The sequence below is a fragment of the Pholis gunnellus genome (genome assembly GCF_910591455.1).
Source record: "Pholis gunnellus genome assembly, chromosome: 18".
NCBI lineage: Eukaryota > Metazoa > Chordata > Actinopteri > Perciformes > Pholidae > Pholis > Pholis gunnellus.
The window spans coordinates 1,613,330-1,637,112 of NC_136545.1; the positions used below are offsets into that span (position 1 = coordinate 1,613,330).

The window sequence follows — 23,783 nt, forward strand, 5'->3', positions numbered from 1 at the left end:
TGTGTTCCGTGTTCTGTTCTGTGTTCCATGTTCCGTGTTCTATTCCGTGTTCCATGTTCCGTGTTCTATTCCGTGTTCTATGTTTCGTGTTCGGTGTTCCGTGTTCCATGTTCTATGTTCCGTGTTCCGGGTTCCGTGTTCTATTCCATGTTCTGTGTTCCGTGTTCTATTCCATGTTCTATGTTCCGTGTTCTATTCCGTGTTCCGTGTTCTATTCCGTGTTCTATGTTCCGTGTTCCGTTATCCGTGTTTTGTTCTGTGTTCCAGTATCCCTGTTATGTGTTCTATTCCATGTTCTATGTTCCATGTTCCGTGTTCTGTTCTGTGTTCCATGTTCCGTGTTCTGTTCCATGTTCCGGATTCCATGTTTTATTCCGTGTTCCATGTTCCGTGTTCCATGTTCTATTCCGTGTTCTGTTTCATGTTCCGGGTTCCGTGTTCCATGTTCTATTCCATGTTTCGTATTCTATTCTGTGTTGCGTGTTCTATTCCATGTTCTGTGTTCTATGTTCCATGATCCGTGTTCTATTCTGTGTTCCGTGTTCTGTTCTGTGTTCCATGTTCCGTGTTCTATTCCGTGTTCCATGTTCCGTGTTCCGTGTTCTATTCCGTGTTCTATGTTTCGTGTTCGGTGTTCCGTGTTCCATGTTCTATGTTCCGTGTTCCGGGTTCCGTGTTCTATTCCATGTTCTGTGTTCCGTGTTCTATTCCATGTTCTATGTTCCGTGTTCTATTCCGTGTTCTGTGTTCTATGTTCCATGTTCCGTGTTCTATTCCATGTTCTATGTTCCGTGTTCCAGGATCTATTCCGTGTTCTATTCCGTGGTCCGTGTTCTGTTCTATTCCATGTTCTACGTTACATGTTCTATGTTCCATGTTCCGTGTTCTATTTCGTGTTCTGTGTTTCGTGTTCCATGTTCTATTCCCTGTTCCATGTTCCGTGATCTATTCCGTGGTCCGTGTTCTGTTCTATTCCGTGTTCCGTGTTCCGCGTTGCGTGTTCTATTCCATGTTCTATGTTCCATGTTCCGTGTTCTATTCCATGTTCTATGTTCCATCTTCCATGTTCTATTCTGTGTTCTGTGTTCCGTGTTCTGTTCTGTGTTCCATGTTCCGTGTTCGTGTTCCGTGTTCTATTCCGTGTTCTGTGATCCGTGTTCCATGTTCTATTTCGTGTTCCGTGTTCTATTCCATGTTCCGTGTTCTATGTTCCGTGTTCAGTGTTCCGTTATCCATGTTCTGTTCTCTGTTCCATGTTCTATTCCTTGTTCTATGTTCCGTGTTCTGTTCCGTGTTCTGTTCTGTGTTCCATGTTCCGTGTTCTGTTCCGTGTTCCATGTTCTATTCCGTGTTCCATGTTCCGTGTTCCATGTTCTATTCCGTGTTCTATGTTTTGTGTTCCGTGTTCCATGTTCTATTCCGTGTTCCATGTTCCGTGTTCCATGTTCTATTCCGTGTTCTATGTTTCGTGTTCCGTGTTCCATGTTCTATTCCGTGTTTCGGATTCTATTCCGTGTTCCGTGTTCCATGTTCCATGTTTTATGTTTCGTGTTCGGTGTTCCGTGTTCCACGTTCTATTCCGTGTTCTGTATTTTATTCCGTGTTCCGTGTTCTATTCCGTGTTCCATGTTCCGTGTTCTATTCCATGTTCTATGTTCTGTGTTCCGGGTTCCGTGTTCTGTGTTCTATTCCAAGTTCTATGTTCCATGTTCCGTGTTCTATTCCATGCTCCGTGTTCCATGTTCCGTGTTCTATTCCATGTTCTATGTTCCGTGTTCCAGGATCTATTCCGTGTTTTGTGTTCTATTCCGTGGTCCGTGTTCTGTTCTATTCCGTGTTCCGCGTTGCGTGTTCTATTCCATGTTCCATGTTCCATGTTCCGTGTTCTATTCCATGTTCTATGTTCCATCTTCCGTGTTCTATTCCGTGTTCTGTGATCCGTGTTCCATGTTTCTATTTCGTGTTCTGTTCCATGTTCCGTGTTCTATTCTGTGTTCAGTGTTCCGTTATCTATGTTCTGTTCTCTGTTCCATGTTCCGTGTTCTATTCCATGTTCTGTGTTCTGTTCCGTTTTACGTGTTCTATTCCATGTTCTATGTTCCGGGTTCTGTGTTCTGTTCCGTTTTACGTGTTCTATTCCATGTTCTATGTTCCGGGTTCTGTGTTCCATGTTCTATTCCGTGTTCTGTGTTCTATTCCATGTTCTATGTTCCGTTCTGTGTTCCATGTTCCGTGTTCCATGTTCTGTTCCATGTTCTGTGTTCCATGTTCTATTCCATGTTCTATGTTCCGTGTTCTATTCCATGTTCTTTGTTCCGTGTTTGGTGTTCTATTCCATGTTCTATGTTCCGTGTTCAGTGTTCCGTTATCCGTGTTCTGTTCTGTGCTCCATGTTCCGTGTTCTATTCCATGTTCTATGTTACGTGTTCTGTGTTCTATTCTGTGTTCCGTGTTCTATTCCCTCTTCTGTGTTCTATGTTCCGTTATCGGTGTTCTGTGTTCCATGTTCTGTGTTCTATTCCATGTTCTATTCTGTGTTCTGTTTTCCTTGTTCCGTGTTCTGTTCTGTGTTCCGTGTTCCATGTTCTATTCCGTGTTCCGTGTTCTATGTTCCATGATCCGTGTTCTATACCGTGTTCCGTGTTCTGTTCTGTGTTCCATGTTCTGTGTTCCATGTTCTGGGTTCCGTGTTCCATGGTCTATTCCGTGTTCCGTGTTCTATTCCGTGTTCTGTGTTCCGTGTTCTATTCCATCTTCTATGTTCCGTGTTCCATTATCCGTATTCTGTTCTGTGTTCCATTATCCCTGTTCCGTGTTCTATTCCATGTTCTATGTTCCGTGTTCTGTTCTCTGTGTTCCATGTTCCGTGTTCCGTGTTCTATTCTGTGTTCCGTGTTCTATTCCGTGTTCCATGTTCCGTGTTCTATTCCATGTTCTATATTCCGTCTTCCATGTTCCGTGTTCTATTCCACGTTCTATGTTCCGTGTTCTGTTTTCCTTGTTCCGTGTTCTGTTCTGTGTTCCGTGTTCTATGTTCCATGATCCGTGTTCTATTCCGTGTTCCATTCCATGTTCCGTGTTCTATTCCATGTTCTGTGTTCCGTGTTCTATTTCATGTTTTATGTTCCGTGTTCTGTGTTCTATTCCGTGTTCCATGTTCTATTCCGTGTTCTATTCCATGTTCTATGTTCCGTGTTCTGTTCCGTTTTCCGTGTTTTTTTCCATGTTCTATGTTCCGTGTTCTATTCCACATTCTATGTTCCATGTTCTGTGTTCCGTGTTCTGTTCTGTGTTCCATGTTCCGTGTTCTATTCCATGTTCTGTGTTCCGTGTTCCATGTTATATTCCGTGTTCCGTGTTCTGTTCTGTGTTCTGTGTTCCGTGTTCTATTCCATCTTCTATGTTCCGTGTTCCATTATCCGTATTCTGTTCCGAGTTCCATTATCCCTGTTCCGTGTTCTATTCCATGTTCTGTGTTCCGTGTTCTGTTCCGTGTTCTGTTCTCTGTGTTCCATGTTCCGTGTTCTATTCTGTGTTCCGTGTTCTATTCCGTGTTCCATGTTCCGTGTTCTATTTCATGTTCTATGTTCCGTGTTCTATTCCGTGTTCTGTGTTCCATGTTCTATGTTCCATGTTCCGTGTTCTGTGTTCCGTGTTCTGTTCTGTGTTCCATGTTCCGTTTTCTATTCCATGTTCTGTGTTCCATGTTATATTCCGTGTTCCGTGTTCTATTCCGTGTTCCGTGTTCTGTGTTCCGTGTTCTATTCCATCTTCTATGTTCCGTGTTCCATTATCCGTATTCTGTTCTGTGTTCCATTATCCCTGTTCCGTGTTCTATTCCCTGTTCCGTGTTCTATTCCATGTTCTATGTTCCGTGTTCTATTCCGTGTTCCATGTTCCGTGTTCTATTCCATGTTCTATGTTCCGTGTTCAGTGTTCCGTGTTCCATGTTCTATTCCGTGTTCTATTCCATGTTCTATGTTCCCTGTTCTGTGTTCTATTTCATGTTCTATGTTCCGTGTTCTATTCCGTGTTCCATGTTCCATGTTCTATTCCGTGTTCCATGTTCTATTCCATGTTCTATGTTCCGTGTTCAGTGTTCCGTTATCCGTGTTCTGTTCTGTGTTCCATTATCCCTGTTCTGTGTTCTATTCCATGTTCTATGTTCCATGTTCCGTGTTCTGTTCCGTGTTTTGTTCTGTGTTCCATGTTCCGTGTTCCATGTTCTGTTCTGTGTTCCATGTTCCGTGTTCTATTCCGTGTTCTATGTTGCGTGTTCCGTGTTCCATGTTCTATTCCGTGTTTCGTGTTCTATTCCGGGTTCCGTGTTCCGGGTTCCGTGTTCCGGGTTCCGTGTTCCGTTTTTAATGTTCTTTTCCGTGTTCTATTCCATGTTCCATGTTCCGACCAAACTATGTGTATAAATGTGTGTGTAAACCATATGGTACAAACAATGAAAAAGATGCTGCCGTATTTACACCGAGATGACGTTATGTTGAGTGTTGATGGAGCTGCTACAATGTTAGCATAGCATAGTACCGATCGATCCGAGCTCCATTGAGAAAACAAAACTACTTACCGACACTTGTTTTCTCATTGGAGCTTGGATCGATCGGTGCTAGGCTATGCTAAAATTGTAGCAGCAATTCATTTCCTGATTCAACAACGCATCTCAACGCTGATAGGCTATCGCGCCACGCCATTTTTTCGCCAAAATTGAACAATTTCAACTCGCCATGCCAAACGCTCCGCGCCATCGCAAATTTGCTTCACTCCAGTCCCATCATGTGAGTTGAACATCTTCAACTCACGCGATTGGGGCGTTTTGCCGATTGACGCTGTGGCACGATAGCCTATCAGTGTTGAGATGCTCCCCCTGTCATCCTGCCATTGTTGAATCAGGACCACCAATACATCGCAGAGCATGAGAATTCGACACAGAAACCAGAGATATCTTCATAATTTCTCTTCGTGAAACCAGTACACCAGCCTTAAGACTTTCCAAAGAAATAAAAATACTACTTAACGAGTTTGAGAGTGGGTCCGGTTTGGTCCTTGAGAGTGGGTCCAGTTTGGTCCTCCTGCCTTGCTGTCCTGTGGTCTTCTGAGATCTGCTCTGGTCTGTGCACTGTCTTATGCAACTGCAGGGCTATGTGACGCTCAGAACGTCACAGGGGGCTTTGTGACGCTGAGAACGCTGCGAAAGGGCTTGATGACCTCAGGTGTTCTAGAATGTTGCTTGCGCCACTGTCACGAGACACAGAAACGCGCACACGCACGCAAAAAACACACGCACACGATTAGTGCATGCGCGCATGCTAAAATACGAAATGGATTGTAATGCTCGTTCGACATAAACCAGGCGTGCGCCGAATCGATAACCGACATATCACGTTACCGTGAAAACGACAACAAATATGATGTATAACTGTGGGTATTTATTTTATACTTTGTACTCCCTGATTTGAACGTCTTCCAGGCTCTTTCCTCACAAGTTGAGAGGTGATTTAATATCATCTATTTACTCGTTTTTGTCAAAACAGCTTCAATAACAAAATCAAATATTTGATGAATAAATAAATATCCTCTGATTTCATGTTTATGTTTTTTTCCACCTTTAACCCTTAATGTTTCTGTGTAAATGTAATATGACAGGCTGAACACACGTGAGCCGTCCTCTTTGTTAACCTTTTTTTGTACGTCTCCATGCGTCCACTTACCCCGTGTTTCACATTGCAATGATTTGTGGGTAATTTCCTGAGGCTAAGTACGGAAAGGGTTCATAAAGGGCTCAAGATGTCTGCAAGAGAGCCCTCAAACACTCGATGATTTGATAGTGGGACATCCCTAAACCCTCACGGACGCCTCAAAATCCATGAGTCCTTAAGGGTGGAGATTGGGATTGGGCCCATATCTCAGCAGAGCTCGGGTGCTGGAGAAAGCGCCCACAGGAGGTGGGTCTATGAAGCAATTTAGCCAATTGCTGATTAAAGATATGAATGTGTGACATATAATTTAGCCAATCAGCGTCCTCAAATAGATTCCGTTTGGGGCAGAATCTGTAGCGCCCCAAATCGCGCGTTCTCGTCAGGAGTAGTCTAGTTTGCTGAAATTGATTGGATGGCCCTACCTAGAAAATGTACCACCAGCCGCCACTGTACATCAGTATTATAGGTCTATTTCCATGCATATGCCCCCAACCACCTTTGCGTGCCTTGAAATGATGCCTTCCCTTTTCATATTTCTTGGTCTGCATGTTTTTAGATTTGCATTCTATATATTTGCACCATTTCCAACTTTGTACAGCAACTGTTGCACAGCAATTTCCCTTGGGATAAATAAAGTTCAACTTTGTCTCATCTTACAATTTGATAAAGAAGAGGAAGAGGAAACTACAGTTTCTCCTATTGTTTATTTTCACACATATATTCCCTTTGTCTATCCCATCATTAGTTAAATATAACACATTAGACGCAGTATCTAGAAAATAGCCATCATGCAAACATTTCAAGTAAATAAACACAGCTCATAAAAATGTTAAGATTTTTCAAAAAATATGCCGACAACATGGCCTTCAAAACATATAAACAATTATCATAATCACAAAGTTAGTAATATGATTTCCCGGTGTCAGCACGACTCAACTCTGTGATCATAAAATCCAGTTGTAAAGCCTCATGTGTAACAAATTTAAACCTGCAATAAAAAAACATTTGTGAACGCAACATTGGCATCACCTTTAAAGTCTATATGGTGAACTTGTTTGCAAACAGTTCCTTATTTCCACATCCCGGACACAGAGCAACATGACCGTTCATTTGGAGCGGTGTCTGTCTTCCTGAAGCGATTCTGCACTCCACTATTCTACATTCTATATTTCCCATCTGAGATCTCAATCACATCTTTTAATCTTGCTTCTACATAGTTCAGAGTGTCTGACATCTTCTCTACATGAAGAACTGAGCCAGCAGGTTGGCCATGCCCAGCAGAATCAGGAAACTGTGGAAGAGGGCCGAGGGCCAGCGGAGAACCCCCTGCCTTCTCAGGGAGATCATGTGGACTAAGGCAGGAAAGACAAACACTAAAGCCAAGCCACATGTTGCTCCAGAAAACCTGCACAGGGAGACAGAGAGTTGACATCAGTACAGAGCATTTAGTTTAGCTTCACAACAGGCCCGCTTGTGCGTTAAACTGATGACTTTGCATCCTCATGACAGTTCTAAAAATAAATTAAAAATCCCAATCTCTAAAGTAGAATTCATTTTATTTAGCAGCAATGAGGGTGTAACAGCAGCAAGACTGTACTAACGGCAGAGAATGATATTTAAAAAGAGACAGCTGCTAATAATGCGTCGCTGTGCTATTGACAGATGTGACCAGCTGATGAGGAAAGCGGACATATCTACAGTCCAAGCCAATGTCATCAAGAAAGTTATGAGCTAGCATGCGCAACAGGAGTGAATGGCAGATTTAATTACACTAAAGCTTTATTACTACAAGAAATAAATCACAACCGATCCCTCCATGGAACTGAATGGTGTGATCATAGACAAGTATATAAGAAGTGGACGTAGTGACGTCAACCATTGGTTTGTGGACTGCAGTCTTTAAGCCTCGAGTTCGTCATTTTGTCCGTTGCCATCTTGGTTTTTTGCAACCAGTGAACTGAAGTTACCATATTTGGACTGTGGATGAGTGACGTAGAGACACCATACGGCTCTGGTAGAGACCTGTCAATCACCGTGTAGCCCCGCCCTAAAGCATACCCTGCTTTATGGTCTGTTTGACTCTAAATGGACCATCATTTACTAAATGAACATCATGCTGTATTGAAGAAGACTTGAAACTAGAGATTGAGACCATAAACTCATGTTTACAATGTTTACTGAGGTAATAAATCAAGAGAGAAGTAGAGTCATTTTCTCATAGACTTCTATACAACCAGAGGAGTCGCCCCCTGGTGGACAGTACAGAGAATGCAGTTTTAAAGGCACTTCCTTGTTGGCTTCACTTTTCAGGAGGTTGCTGCCTGCCTGGGTACCACCCAGCCCTACATCAAACATCCACCAATTCACAGATGTAGAGCGTAAATAGTACTGCTTCGAGAAATGTTAAGTGTTGCAACAAAGACGGGATAACAAAGTTAGTTGCTACTCTCTGTAATTCATCTGTAGAAAGCGTAAGGAAATAGAGATATGTGTTTTCTATGATCAGTGGCAAGTAAAAACAGCTAGTACGAGAATTTGGGTAAAATAGCTCCAATGACAAAGGACCACTGGCTGGTAATTGTTGCAAAAACATTTGTTTTATTCTATTATCTTTTAGGGACATTTTATGCTCTTTTTAGTGACAGTAAAGCTGAAACGAGAGATGGGGAGTGAAATGTACTAAAGGCCTTCAACCCCTTGGCTAACCGGGCGCCCCAATTACTGAAGAAATCTTAATTGACAAACTGACACATATCTTGAGGATAAAAGATATCTGTAATTGGAGATGGAACTACAAATGGGTCCACCAAGAGAACTGCCTTAAATTATGGGAATATTCAGCGCTGTCCCTAATACCATTTTTGGGGCTTCGAAGCTTCAGTGAGTAATAGGCCACGATATTCAAGCTTCAAACAGGTTGGGCGGGGCATGTACTAGAGGCTGTATGTTACAGAAATGGTGTCACCAAAAGGTCGACACATGTTATTCTTGCAGAGAGGGAGAGAACCTCCTTAGCGAGAGGGTTCTACGGCTTCGGCCTCGGTGCCCTCTCCATCCCCGGCTGCTTCTGGGTTCTCCGTTCCTCACCTATCCCGACCAGAGCGGTTTTCCAGGGACTCTGACAACTGCAGGTCCTTCCTGGTACAACTCCCTTGACTTCGTCACAGGGTTAACCACCTCGGAAGGTAACCGTCCTCACAGTAGTGGACAGATTCTCAAAGATGGTTCATTTCATTCCTCTGCCCAAGCTGCCTTCAGCCAAGGACCAGGGCCCACAGTTCATCTTCCAATTCTGGAAGGCCTTCAGCTCTCTCCTCAGTGCCATGGTCAGTCTCTCCTCCATATACCACCCATTCCAATATTGATTTGGACATTGATTACAATGGCAAGGATCGACGCTTCGAAGAATTTGGGTCAGCCTTAGAAATATTGTTTTAAGTGCATTTCCTAAGCAGTGTTTACAATTTAATAAAGATAATCTCTTGCCACAATGTGCTCCCCAACTGTGATGTACTGTCAGATTTGTGATGGAATGGAGAGTCTGAAGAAGCAGTTCGCAATGTGTTTGCTGTGCGTTTGGTCGATACCTAATGGAATGGACAGTGTGGCTATCAGGTTTAGACACGTAGTAGTGTAGTCTGAACGGAGATCATTTAAAAAACGCCGCTGAAATGCTGAGACGCCGTGTGGACGGAGATGGTTTTAAACGTATTGGTGTGGATGTAGACTTAGGCCGGGAGGAATCAAGCAAATCAAGTCGCATCATGGGAAATGCAGGATCCAGTGTTTATACATTGCCCCATACTATGGACTTAAACTCTAAAAAAAGTTATCAAATTCTTCATATAGTGAAAGATAATTTAATAAATTTCATCATTCAAAATGATTTAATTTATTGTCAATTTAAATGTTTGTTTGTCTATCTTATTCATATCATCATGACCCATCTTGCCCTCTATATCTACAGAAGCACAATGCTGAAATGCTGCACAGCTTTTTTAAAGGAGTATTAAAGACATGCTCAGTTAGATTTGGCTACATCTATCTACGCAGAAATATTGTCACAACTGCCAAACATTTTTCATACCGTTCATGATCAACATACAAATGTCAGGCACCAGTTTATTCAAGAACATAAAAACTATCTTTTGGACTAATTCTATTTGATTAATGAATTATTCGCTATCGTACAGTGTATGTGAATAGGGAAACAAGTTCAAACATACCTGATGATGGATCCAATATTGGGATAAAACTTGGCCATCAGGACACCAGATCCAACAATTAAGATGTTCAGTGCCAGAACGTGGAAGAAACTAAAGAGAGACAATGTGAAAACGTCTGATATTCTGGAAGATTGGAAACAAGAGCCTGAAAATACAGTTAGCAAGTTCATCTGTAGTCAGTGGAATCCCAACAAACTGCAGGTTTATGAAAGCCACATTTTTTTGTTAGCTTTTTGTTACTTCCATCCAGCTTGTTTGATGTAAATCCGTTATATTTTACAACACTTTAAGACAAATACATTGTTGTAAAAAAGAGCAGTTCTCATCATCAGTCTGCTGAGCAGGTCCGCAAGAACTTTAATGATAATGTCCTTCAATGCTACCTGGGGTAATGGTTGCCAAAGATCTGGCCCATGACCTGGACCCGCACCAAGTATCCCAGCAGGGGGTAGACTGTGACCATCTGGAACAACAGGAAAGTCCGAGCCACAAACACCATCACATCACTGCTGGGGAAATTATCTAAGAAATTCTGTAGGAGACAAGAAAGCAGTGGAGAGTTTGCAATGTGGGGTTTGTTTAACAAATCTGTACGGAAGCTACAGTCACGGTAGATAATAATACGACTTTAAAGCGATTTTTAAATGTTCATTTCATGCTCATATTTCTTAGAAACTAAAGTGCACATCTCTGGTAAACACAACTTTTAAAGTGATGCTTTTGTTAGATTTTTTATGGAAAAACTCAGTTTTCTTTCATTTTATAGGCAGTATGCAGCACATACTGATTGAGTATGTAGTATGCAGCAGAGGTTGTGTGTACCAAATATTTTCCATCGCTGATGGATTTCTTTAAATAATGGCCGAAAAATTTGAAGGCTGTCCGTCATTTTGAAGGACTGGAAGGTCAGAGAGCGGCACTCTGAAGCAAGTGCTTGCAGGATTGGGTAATGCCACATTTGGAGAGTCTGGTAAATCCAGCCTCATTCATGTCATCATTCACTCATTCATACACTGATGACAGGGGCTACCATGCAAGGTGCCACACTATCTGACATTCACACCCATTCATACACCACACAGCCTACGGAGGTAAGGGGTTAAGTGTCTTGCCCAAAGACACATCGACATCGACTAGCGGAGCCGGGATCGAACCGTCGATCCTCTGATAGAAGGATGACCCTGCTCCACCACTGAGCCACAACTAACCCATTGAGGTTTTTCAGAAACAACTAAATATATGAAATGCAGGAAAAAGAAAGAGCACTGCTTCTCCTTCTCAAACAGAAGTAAAATGGTGAAACAGTGGCACTATTGGATCCCGATCTGCAACAAACAAACACTTGTTCTTGGCCAGGGACAAGTTATAGTTCAAATTTATATGGCAAAACCCATAATAAAAAATAAATCTCACCGGTTCAATGCAGTCTTTGGAGAGAGGAGGTGAGGGAAAGGCAGCAAAGATCAACACTCCCACGTACAGATAGGTCAGCCCCACTAGAAGATAGGCCACAGACAGGTCCCGCACCTGGAAACACCAAAACACATCCACCGTAGGCTGGGCAGCACTTTACTTTGTTTTCTCAGGTCAATAAAACATGTTGTGACTGAATGTGGTTGCTATTTTAATTGAAGACTCTTTCCTTCCCATTTCTGGAGGGACGTTACAAACACTGACGAGGACTCTCATAATTCACTCAAAAATAACAAGAAACAACTTTCAAACAAAAACTAAGTGAGCAGAGACTACATTAGAATGCTATAATGCATGTGTGTGTGAAGCTGGGCAGGAGCATGGGTGGACAGGGCTCACATTGTTCTCTTGGTGCTTGTTGCTCTTCATTAATGTGATGATACAGTTGTGAATGAAGAAGGCCAGAGTGAGGACACCAGTGAACTGAGGGAAGAGCAGTCTGAACTCTGAAAGAAAGAAATTATACATTTGCTACTGTACAGAAACAGAACTTTGATATTATGAGATCCGCTGTATGCAAAAATATATATTTTGGCCCTCGGGTGGCACCAGAGGAAAGCTCACGGAGTGCCCAGAATGGAAAAGTGTCTTGGTCTGGGGAGCACCCATGGGCAGAGTACATTTAATTAACTGAATTATTATGAAAGTCATTAAGGGAGCAAGATGGTGGAGCTAGGGAGAAGGTAAGGATTTAGTTTACTATGAGGGAACCATTAAGAAAACTGATAATATCAAGCTGCGGCAATCTGGGTCAGTAATAGTTAAGGTGTCTGTTTGGAAGAGTTGGGCATCAACCAAAGGACTGAACAATATCACCATCCCTATGCCAGCAGGACGAAAACACTTCATCCAACAACTACATAAGCGGATACAGTAATAAACTCTCCCATGTAAATCCTGATCAGCCAAATACAATATCCCAATAGATATCACGATTAGGGCTGGCTTTAGAAAAAAGATCTTCATTTGAATGATCCAATAAGGATTAATAAAATCTTGCATGCGTGAAGACTAGCGAACCTCAGTTGAATGAAAACATGGTGCTAGCTGCTCCACCGTAGACACCACCAAGCAGCAAACCTAGAATTCAGCTTTTTGTCTAATCCACTAGATTCACTACCTATCTAACCAAGGTCATCATATTGATGCAAAAATCCAATACTGCCATAAAGCAGTTCTGCTTATGGATCAACAACATCGTCTAAGGATTGATGATGAAGACATTAAAAAGGGATGCCTACCAGTGTAACAGGAAAGACCCTTTACAATCTGAACCTCATATGTAATTAGACTGCAGTTAGCCAGAGTGCGTCTACTAGGTTCATGCGAGGTGATGTGGAAAGATACAGAAAGAAGCATTTAAACCTGCAGGAGGTTTACCTGGAACATAGAACTGGGTCGTGTCAAACCAGTGGAACTCCAGGTGGAAGCCGAGGTGGACAGCTTTGATAGTGACCAGCGCGATCAGGTAGACCACTGATATGGTACCTAGACAAGATGGAATGATGCAACAAGGGATGGCTGAATGGTGCAGCACAAAGCATAATCAGAAGGAAAGTGCCTGTCCTTCTCAAATGGTTCTGTGTAACAAACTATCTGGCAGCTCAGGTTACCACAATCAGGCTAATTCAGATATATTCACATCATTTCTAACATTATATGATAACTATGATAGAATGATACAATCAGTGTGACCAATCAACGTGAGAAATATAAGATGATTATTCATAGGTCAGTGTCGTATGCTTCTAAGGCTTCACACAAATTGCTTCATTTAATTAATGATAATTAATTTAAATAATGATTATTACAGAAATGTGCAGTAACTGTTACTGTCAGTGCAAAGAAACTGATAATTGACGATTGTCAACGTGCACAGAATCACATCATCACAAAACTTCTCAAAACTTGCAAAACAGACAATGCACAGATTTGATTCTGAGCTAAGAATGAATGATATTGAAATGTGAGGGAAATTGCTGTTCAAAGAAAGACAGAACCCACAAATGAACTGGATTGTATGTATGAGGAGTGAGGTGTGTGAGACAGCTCCTCCAGGCACGACACGTTATTTATGAAAAGCTGTGCAGGTTAGGCTCAGAGCACATGTTACCACGGTAACTGAGCCAGAGTTTAAGTGATCTCCGTTTGTGACATTGAAAACTCAAAGAGTTTCCCTCAACTCAACAAACCTGCTTACTGGAACAGAGCTCTGCACATATTACTTGATTACTATTTATCCTCAACATGCTGGCTTGCTTAGCCCACACACACACACACACACCGGCACTCAGATGGCAGGCTTCTTGAAACAGAAGTGAAGCGTGTTTCAGTCATGAATCCAACACACTGGCAACTACCTGGCTGCCAAACAATGAAAGCAGCTTTTGTCTTTACCTAGGGTTCAAACACAATCAAAGATCTAAAGAAGCCCACTGTGATCCCCACACCACTGCTGTGTTGACTTTCAAAACACCAAAGGAGTTGGAAAGAAATGTTGGTGTCACAATGAGAGCTTTTTTTCAACACTGCTACACACTCTTCACATCATTGATCTTAGCTTACCCAAGAAGGTGAACCTGGCGAAGAAGGAGGCTGAGCGGAAACAGAGCAGCGGCAGCAGCAGGGTGATGAGGTATAGGGGGACGGTGTTGGTTTTGCTCCACCAGTGTTCAAAAGAAACATCAGAAGTTTCATTTCCACTGTTACCAAGGTAAAGTGTGCCGATGGTGGAGTTCCCTCCAGGGTTAGTGTTTGGAAATGGACAGATGACTGGTAAAAAAAAAAATCAACAGCCGTCCGGACAGTCATTTTCCTACTTGAGATGCAGAACACAACAAGCATAAAGTGCATTCACCTACATAAGATCATTTAAAAAATGACTTTAACTACTACTACCATAATAATGAAAGGGTGACATAAAACAATGAAAGTCAAAGTCAAAGTCAGCTTTATTGTCAATTTCTCAATATGTACCGAACATACAGAGGAGTTGAAAAAACGTTTCTCTCCAGTCCAACATATAAAATGAATACAAACAATTTGGTTACAAGCTTAGTGTAACCAAAGTAAACCTCACAGTCAAACAACTTCATCAGCTTCACCATTGTCTCTAAAACAGATGCCTGTGTGCATGTAAATGCACCAAAGCAAGTTCAGCGATGTCAGGTTCCTGTTCTGACTGTAAGGTTATTCTAAATATCAATTATTTCTAGATTTTTTCCTCGTTTTTGGTGAAGAGTTTAGTGGCAAGACTGGAAACAGGGAGAGAGAGGGGGCATGACATGAAACAAAGGTCTCACGGTCCGAATCGAACTGGGGACATTGTGGTTACGTGGCATGCACAGTAACCATTCATCTCCGGGTTATCTATTATAATCAAATGCATAGGCTGTACAACTGTACAGTAAAATGTTGTTTCCTGAGGTAATCTGTTCCTGTCTTTATTTGCTTAGAATCTCATGTTAGCCATCATCTGTCAACAGACAATTTAGCAAGACTAAAGGCCCCTCTACGCTGGGATTCAGGGCTGTCTCCAACCAAAGTTGACAGTTGTGAGAGGAAACGTAGTCCTCAGTCTAAAACAATGGTCCTAGATCTGTGCTCAATTTAGAGCTTTGAGGACCAAAGACATTCTTTGTGTCAGAGATTTAGGACTAAATTCTTACAATTTGACTCCTGCTAAACCCGACATGTACAACAGATTCAGAGCTGAACATTGTATAGTGTAAGTGGCATACCTCTATCTGAGCCGTTGGTTCCAAACTCGGTATCTGACATGTTGACATTGTGAACATAGTCTGGAGACAGAAAAGGAAACCATCAGATCAAAGCCAAAGCTCTAGCTCATTTTATTGGAACCATCTCTGCAGAAAATAACCATGATTGATGAGCAGCTGTTCTAAAGCTATTCCGGCATCACGGTATACTGATGTGTTTAATTCGACAGTTATCATAACGTGCACATTTGTTTATCGACGGTATCGGGTAAACTGACGTGAGTGAGAGAGTGTGTGAGTTCAAGGTTCAGCCAGGAGCACTCTGTCACCTACAGTTTATGTTCATGTTAATAATCACAGGACATTATTGTAAATGATGATGATAATAGCGTAAGATTTTCTGAGATGGTTATCGTGCCATGAAGAATTGATACCCTTACAACCAAAAATAGAAGTTACAAGTCAAAAGTGGTTTGAAAAATACTGATGTGTAGTCACATTATATTTACAGAACAGACAAATAACCTATGATGTAGTGATCCTGACTGCATGAACTAGAATGCTAATACTTAATGTTCTGCTATACATCAGCTCAATACACAATCACATTCTCAAGATTTTGCAAATATCCAGTTGTTCAGTCATTGTGTCTTGCCTTGCTAGGTGTCTGTTTAAATAGGGACAAGATATACTGACTATTTTTAGTCACATCAAGCCTCAGCTCGCTGTTGTGGAGAACATATATGTACCACTGTGATCATAGCTTAATGTTACTGAAGATGTAACTAAACCTTTGAAGGCATAATGTGCTATTTAACATGACAGTGAACTCAATGGTGAGCACACGGCAAAGCAGACTAAAGGGCAAGACACATCAGCCATGTTGCACAGCGTCAGGTCATTTGAATTACAAACCAATCGCATTGTACAGATAGAAGTAGCCGAGGTAGAGTAGCCAGAGAGAGACGTGTTCGGATGCGTGCTGTAAAAGGCTGAATTGTCTTTGATTAAATAATCAACTAAACAGAACTACAAAATGATGTGATACATCTTCGTATTGTGACTTACTGTAGATAAACTGTCCACTGTTGTAGAGGAAATTGGACATGAGGACCCAGTAAACCACCATGGCTCCAATAAGTGACACCATCGAGAAGACCAAGCTGGACCACTGGCCAAACTTGCCAAAGTAGTACCTGCAAACATCAGGGAATTCCCAGTCGGATGCGTCCACGTAGGCTGGAGAGGACACACAGAATGAATAGATACGTGTGGGATTCTTTCAGACATGTCACAGACGATATCAGTATATGTTGATGCTCTTAATGGTCAGGACTACAGGCATGCAGACATACAATCATAAAGGAGCAGTGTGTAGTGTCTTTCGAGGGATCTAAAATGCTATAATATTCATAACTTTATCTCCATTTGTGATTAATCACCTGAAACAAAGTAATGTTGCCAAGCTAACAGGGGAAAAACAACTGCGCAAACTTAAATGATCTAGAACAGGGGTGTCAAACTCATCTTCACTCTGGGCCACATCAGCATCATGGTCACCCTCAAAGGGCCGGTTGACTGTGTAAATGTAACTACTCCTAACATATTGGCAAATAACTGTCTCTGCATTTGATTATTGTTTATTCAAGTGTAAAAATATTGTACATGCAGTTATATAAATGTAAAAATATATTTAAGCACATTTCTGTTATTATAACTTAAATCCTTTTAATTTAGGGTTAAGAAACCCACATTACTCTATCAAAGATCAAACTTTTAAAGATCAGAGACTTGTTATATTGTTTTTCATTCCCAGGCATGTTGCTCAGAGTAATCACAGTGACCGGCTCGACTGCCGACAGTACGGAGTATATACTATACTATAGAGAGTGAGAGAGATAGAGCGTGTGTGACAATGAGTATGACTCAGCAGTAACGTTATAGCTGTGAGTGAACGTAGCAGTGCAGTGTGTTTATTTGTCAGTGAATAAATGCTAAGACTCCTGAAGACCAACGTTAACTTCCGTGTCTTACTTGTCACCTGCAGCTGATTCAAATTAAGGAGGTTTGCCTCAACGTTAGCAACAACTCCAAATCAGATTCATTTCAGGTGGGCTGACCTTTAAGGAAGACCAGCTATTCTCCTGTTAAGAATTTTGACTAACTTTTAAAAATGTACTTTAATTACTTTAACCATTAAACTGCTAGCATTAATCGGTGAAATTTCCTATTGAAGGTTGGCAGTTAAACGGTATATTATGAACATCCCTCGATCGCTCGCAAAAAATTGTCCAGAGCCTTGCTGTCAATTACAGTTCTTGGAAAGAAGAAGAAAAGAATAATACCCATTTATTACTTGTTTAAATGTTGTGTTTTTGTTGGACTTACGTATTGACTTGGGGGATTTGAGGACGACGTAACAACAGTAGAGCATCAGCAGGCCTGTGAAGATGAGGATGAGGATCCCCAGAGTGAAACCAGCCTATCGGGACAAAGACACCACTGACTGTTTATATTTCAGTATTTTGTACTGTAAGGCAAAGTTAATGAGCATACGTACTGCAAATCAGTAATTCAAGAATAACTGAGGTCGATACAGAGCTCGTCCTTTAAGTGGCTTCGAATGAGCCAAGCACTCGAAGAGTGTGGAATGAAGCAAATCACCTGCTTTATACCCCAAGGTATGCTGAGTATGGATGTGCCCATCATTGTGTTCCATATAGCAAATCTATGAGGAGAGAAAAGCAAAAGTATTAATCACAGCAGTTAAAGACATTCACAAGTGCAAAGACAACATTTAGCACAGGTTGATTTCCTGACCAATTACACTGCAGACTGTTTCGCTGACAGGGCTTACATGGTGATGATACTGGGGTTTTTAGAGGAGGGGTCGCTGCCTGTCACCTTGAAAGCTGTCCCCAGTGGGCTATAGATGTAGAGCTCTTCCGGCCCAGGGATCACATGGTTTGGTGGACTCTGAGGAAAAAACAGCCAGATACTAAATATGAAGTCCTCACAGCAACATGAGTCAACATGAAAAATTAGCTCATCAAACCAGAAGAGCTGTTGTTTACTGTTGAACGCTTGCTAACACGACCACTTATCCATTTGACCGCATTCCTTGCAAGGTGCAGGGCACTGATGCTCATTGTTTTTGTTTGATAAATGAAAGAGGAGGTTGAAAATGTTGATGACATTTTACCATTTTCTAGATGGTAAATAATCTGTAAACACTGGTGAAGATGGAGCCATGTCTGAAAATGGAATGTGTTGTCAAATGCATGTGCATCACCACTGGTCACGTTTCCTGTGCTTTACCATCTATTGACATTAGTTGCTCTGTAAATAAAACCAACACATTAAAAGCGTCCTTACTGTTGCCCCAGCAATGTTGTCCACCATTTTGAGAGATATTACTGTAGCTATGTTCCAAATGACATACAGTCAGGGCCATAAGTATTTGGACTGACACAATTTTTTTAATTTTGCCTCCTTACACACCCCAATGGATTTGAAACTAATCAGTCAATATGTGGTTGAATTGTAGACTTTCAGCTTTAATTCAATGGATAAAACAAAAAAAATCACAATAACCGTTTAGGAATTACAGCCATTTCTACACAGTCATCCCCATTTTTGAGAGGCTCAAAATTAAGTGGACAAACTAACATAATTGTGAATATAATCATTATTTTTAATAGTTGGAGGAAAATCCTTTGCAGTCAATGATTGCCTGAAGTCTGGCTCCCATAGACATCACCAAACACGGTGAGTTTCCTCCTTTGAGATGCTTTGCCAGACCTTTTACTGCAGCCTCCTTCAGCTGCTGACTATTTGTGGGTCTTTCTGCCTTCAGTTTTATCTTCAGTAAGTGAAAAGCTGCTGACTTGGGTTGAGATCAGGTGACTGACTTGGCCATTGAAGAATATTCCATTCTTTTGCCATAAGAAGCTCTTGGGTTGTTTTCATAGCATGTTTTAGATCATAATCCATCTGCACTGTGAGGCGCCGTCCAATCAGTTTTGTAGCATTAAGCTTAATCTGAGCAGATAGTTTAACCCTAAACTCCTCAGAACTCATCCTGCTGCTTCGATCAGCTGTGACATCATCAATGAACACCATTGACCCAGTTCCATTGGCAGCCATACATGTCCATCCAAAGCACTGCCTCCACCATGTTAAACAGATGATGTGGTATGCTTCAGATCGTGAGCCGTTCCTTTCCTTCTCCACACTTTTCTGTTCCCATCATTCTGGTACAAGTTAATCTTGGTTTCATCCAAAGAATCTTTTTCAGATGTTTTCTGTTAAAGTCTAATCGGGCCTTCCTGTTCTTCAGTGTTACCAGTGGTTTGCACCTTGATGTAAACTGTATTTAGATTCATGAAGGCGTCTCTTGATTGTCAACTTTAACAATGACGCGCCTTTATCCTACAGAGTGTTCTTGACTTCAGTAGATGTTATGAAGGGTTATTCTTCACCAAGGTACACCAATTTTGTTAACCTAATAATGGCCTCCTTCATTTACATTGACACCTTTTTGGTCCGCATGCTGAGAGTTCCAAGGACCAGCTACCAACTGCAAATATAACATTTTGAATCCTGTTGTCGGCATCATTTGTCATGAAATAGTGACAGAATAGGCCACACCTGGCCATGAAACCGTCTGTCAGACAACTGTCCAATTACTTTTGAGCCTCTGAAAATGTGGGGGGCTGTGTAAAAGTGGCTGTAATTCCTACAGAAGTGGACAAAAAAATCGACATGAAGTTCAACCTCTCTCAACTCCTCCTACTCTCCTCCACGGAGACTTGACAGTCTTGAATCGCATGAGATGTCAGAATACTATTTGGATTATATTCACAATAAATGGCAGCATCTTGCACCACTATTGTGTGAACAGGGGAATGAATTTTTGCAAGCAAATGCGGTGATTAAAAACAAACAAACAAAAATAAATATGCCTGAACATGCTTATGGACCTATGGCTACTAGATTTGAACTATCGAGGAGTTTTGAGGACTTCTCTTTACAAGGATGCCAGAACAAAGATGGATTTCACCATTGTTGTGCATTGTGTGACTGTTTGGTTGCAGTTGTGGCTCTGTACTACATTTGAGATAAATAATGTGTGATGTACATGGTATACATAGAACATAGCAGAACGAAAATGTGGTTAATACCAAAATAATAAACATACAGTGATTGCAATAAAGGCCAAAACATGGTGTGTGTCTAGGTCATTTGGACCATTGCTACCATGTGTTGTGTGTGAGTAAGTTACCCTTAGAGCATTAGTGCAACGGTCATGATAATCTGTACATAGCTGTCACAACTAACTAGGTCGTGATTGGACCTACCAGCAGTCTGTCAGAAGAGGCTGTCAGTCTGCTGTAGTAATGGACTCTGCTGTTGAGGATGGCAGCCTCAGCAGAGACCCTCTCCTGCGGGTCATCACCTACGATATTCCTGGGCTCAACGTGGAAAGGCCTACAAGAAGCAGACAAAAAGTCATGTCATTTCTAACAGTATTCAACCTATGACACAATTTTCATAATCCATTAAATGTATAAAGGATATCATGTTCATTTCCACGTTCGTACTTGTATTTGGGTTTATACTAGAACATGTTAACATGCGTTGATGTTCAAAGGACTCTCATACCGTCTGTCTGAATATACCTGTATTCACCTGTTTTAGCAAGTTTTAACGGAAATGCGTTGCTAAGCAACAGCTGGGGTCCATGTTTACTTCCTGTTATGTCATTCACATACACATGCACTGACATACATTGAGACACATTTAGAATGTTTTGTTCAAATCTGTGACATCTATATTGTATAGTGGGTGACCGTGGCTAAGTGGAGAGCAGGGCCGTCCTTCAATCAGAGGATCGGCGGTTCGATCTGCTAGTCGCATGTCGATGTGTCCTTGAGCAAGACACTTAACCCCAAATTGCTCCCGTAGCTGTAGACACTGAATTGTAAGTCGCTTTGGATAAAAGCGTCTGCTAAATGACTGTAATGTAATGTAATAGTTGGGACATCATAACCATATGGAACTCCTGACGGCTTTTTAGGCAAAGTTTCTGAATACGCGCCGTGTGTATTTCTCCAAGGATTGAGCACTTTGATACTTTCACAGTTTTATAATGCACTTTGACCTGCTTTATAATAAAAAGACAACAAAAATCTCACTTTTTATAATATGGGACCTTTAAGTTATACAAAAATGCCAAACGTTCTCTGATTCCAGCTTCTCCAATGTGAGGATTTGCTGTTCTTCTCTGTTCATCTCATCTTATAGGCCTTCACACAACGGGGACGTAACAAATAAACACAGAAATGTACAATACTCGCCTGAGGATATTTCGCATTAAAGCTAGTTCATTGGCAATGCAAACTAACAACAGCACCATCTTTTCAATAAAAAGGGTTGCAATTGATACGCGCAGCCAGATGACCAACTCCAGGGATCCTATAGACCCAGAGCAGCATCTGGCATTCTGTCTGTATACAGTATATTGTTGTAAGCCTCTGTAAGCTAATTTATTGACTTTCCTTTTAATGACATGCTCTGAATGAATTTGAGTTCTGCTGGATAACAGTTATGCAATGTATATGTCTAGGGCAGGGGTGGCCAACCAGTCAGAGACCAAGAGCCACATTTTTTACTGTGTTACCGCAAAGAGCCACATCATACACATGGGCACACATGAACATCACCCTATCCCTTCCTCACACACACACATACCTTTGCTCAGCCAGATTTATTGTAAATGTCACACACCAATATGATAATGACAGAAATTGACTCCTAAGACCACAGGCCAGTCATTTTCAACAATGAACATTGTGTACACCAGGGGTGTCAAACTCATTGTCGCTCTGGGGCCACATCAGCATCATGGTTGCCCCCAAAGGGCCGGTTGTTGGCGGGGGGGTGCTGCTGCTCCTTCTTCGTCGGCGGGGAGGGTGGCTGCTGCTGCTGCTGTCACATACGCTGGTGGAGGTGTGCGCGGCGCGTGCGGATCGGGGAGGAGCTCCGCCTTGCGCGATACAACGGATATTTGTAAATTGTCCGACTTTTACATTTTTACTTAAAGCGGGGCTTTCAAACAGTCCGTCTCGGCGTTAAATGGGTCGACGAGGAACGTAATCTGTGGCCGCACATGCGCGTTTAAAATACCGTATTTAACTCAAGCGAAGCGAACACGAACATTAAAAAAACACAAATACAAACTTCGATATGAACGTAAGAGCCGCATGAAACCGGGCAAAGAGCCGCATGCGGCTCGCGAGCCGCGGGTTGGCCACCCCTGGTCTAGGGCTTGTATTTGTGAAACCTCTGTCGAGGTTGAAAAGAGTTTATAAAGTGTTAATAAAGTTTGCCGTCTTGGTTGGGACAGCGGGGCCTCAGTGTTCTTGTACACTAAAGTGTACATTTTGAATATGTCCGTTCTGCACAACGTGTTTGGGTGATGACTTAATCAGCATTGTGAAAGCTCAAAAACAAAAAACCCCAAAAACAATTGTGTTGCCACGTAATGTTTGCTTTCTGTGTGAAGATACTCGTGACAAAAACAGTTCAAATAAATATGTTGACGTGCAAATTAATCGCATGTAAAAAAAAATGAACCAGATGTACGAAGATCTTCAACTGAATATCTTAGTGATGCGCATTTTCACTTTTTTCTGACATGTTATAGGTCAGCGGTCGGCAACCCGCGGCTCCGGAGCAGCATGCGGCTCTTCAGCCCCTCTGTTGCGGCTCCCTGAGGCTACAGCCACACTACTACGTTTTCGTTTTAAAACAGACTTTTAACAAACAAAAACGATCTCCGTCCACACGGCGTTTCAGCATCGTTTTCGAAATGATCTCTGTCCACACTAAAACGCCTGAAAACGAATATCACGTGACTATTCACGTACACTGGGCATGCGGGTGGGTGCCGTGTAAACAGGAAGTAGATTGGTTGCTTAGTTTTAAAAAAAAATACGACAGAGTAATAAAGTAGTCTTTAATAATGAAAGGTCGTGTTTCATACTTAAGATCTTCTCTAAAATGTTCTTGGTTACAGCGCTGCAGGTCTTGCTCTCTCTCTCTCACACATCAAGTTTACTTTAAAATGAACACTTACACATAAAGGTTTACTAGATCATGGGTCCATAAATGTGTTTCATTGTTTCTGTTCTCACTCGTACCTCTGCTGGTGGCTGAAGTCTCTGTCCTACTAGAGAGCAATTCATGTTTTGTTCCTTTATAGTTTGTGTGTGGATTTCCCAATAGTTGTGCAGAACAAAATAAGCATTAATAAGGACAGGAAAGTCCTCGGATTTTTGTGTCCATCACCCTCCCTAAAGCCGCTAACCGTGACTTGAGACGTCCACTCCGTAGGTCTGATAATGCCGCTGGATACGCTGCTTGCTAATCGCTCCAATAACAGCTGCTTCCTCCACAAAAATGCAGATTTTAACTAGACAACAGCTGCTAGTAAAGACAACAAGGTCAGTAACGCCTGTAATCAGTTGTCCATGTTAAATTAACCTGGTAGTCGATCGGTAATCAATGTTGTTGTTTGTGATCTTCCGGGTAAGGGTCACGTGATAGGGGAGTGACAAATCAGGGAAGGACACACCGTGACTGCTAAGAACCAA

General features: G+C 41.8%; 1 protein-coding gene across 2 annotated transcripts in view; it reads right to left on the reverse strand.

Annotated features, from left to right (window-relative positions):
• Positions 1-6,407: 6,407 nt before the first annotated feature.
• The window catches only part of slc38a9 (solute carrier family 38 member 9), a 28,039-nt gene continuing 10,663 nt past the window's right edge, over positions 6,408-23,783 (reverse strand). For both annotated transcript variants that reach the window (XM_079178630.1, XM_079178631.1), the window contains exons 3-15: positions 20,487-20,616; positions 17,984-18,102; positions 17,791-17,854; positions 17,515-17,608; positions 16,195-16,365; positions 15,148-15,207; positions 13,973-14,179; positions 12,788-12,895; positions 11,747-11,853; positions 11,348-11,461; positions 10,318-10,466; positions 9,935-10,024; positions 6,408-7,113 (exon numbers count right to left, since the gene is read on the reverse strand). In XM_079178630.1, the coding sequence (XP_079034756.1) occupies positions 6,948-7,113; positions 9,935-10,024; positions 10,318-10,466; positions 11,348-11,461; positions 11,747-11,853; positions 12,788-12,895; positions 13,973-14,179; positions 15,148-15,207; positions 16,195-16,365; positions 17,515-17,608; positions 17,791-17,854; positions 17,984-18,102; positions 20,487-20,616 (1,579 nt within the window). In that variant the 3' untranslated portion in view covers positions 6,408-6,947. The remainder of the gene's footprint in view (positions 7,114-9,934; positions 10,025-10,317; positions 10,467-11,347; positions 11,462-11,746; positions 11,854-12,787; positions 12,896-13,972; positions 14,180-15,147; positions 15,208-16,194; positions 16,366-17,514; positions 17,609-17,790; positions 17,855-17,983; positions 18,103-20,486; positions 20,617-23,783) is intronic.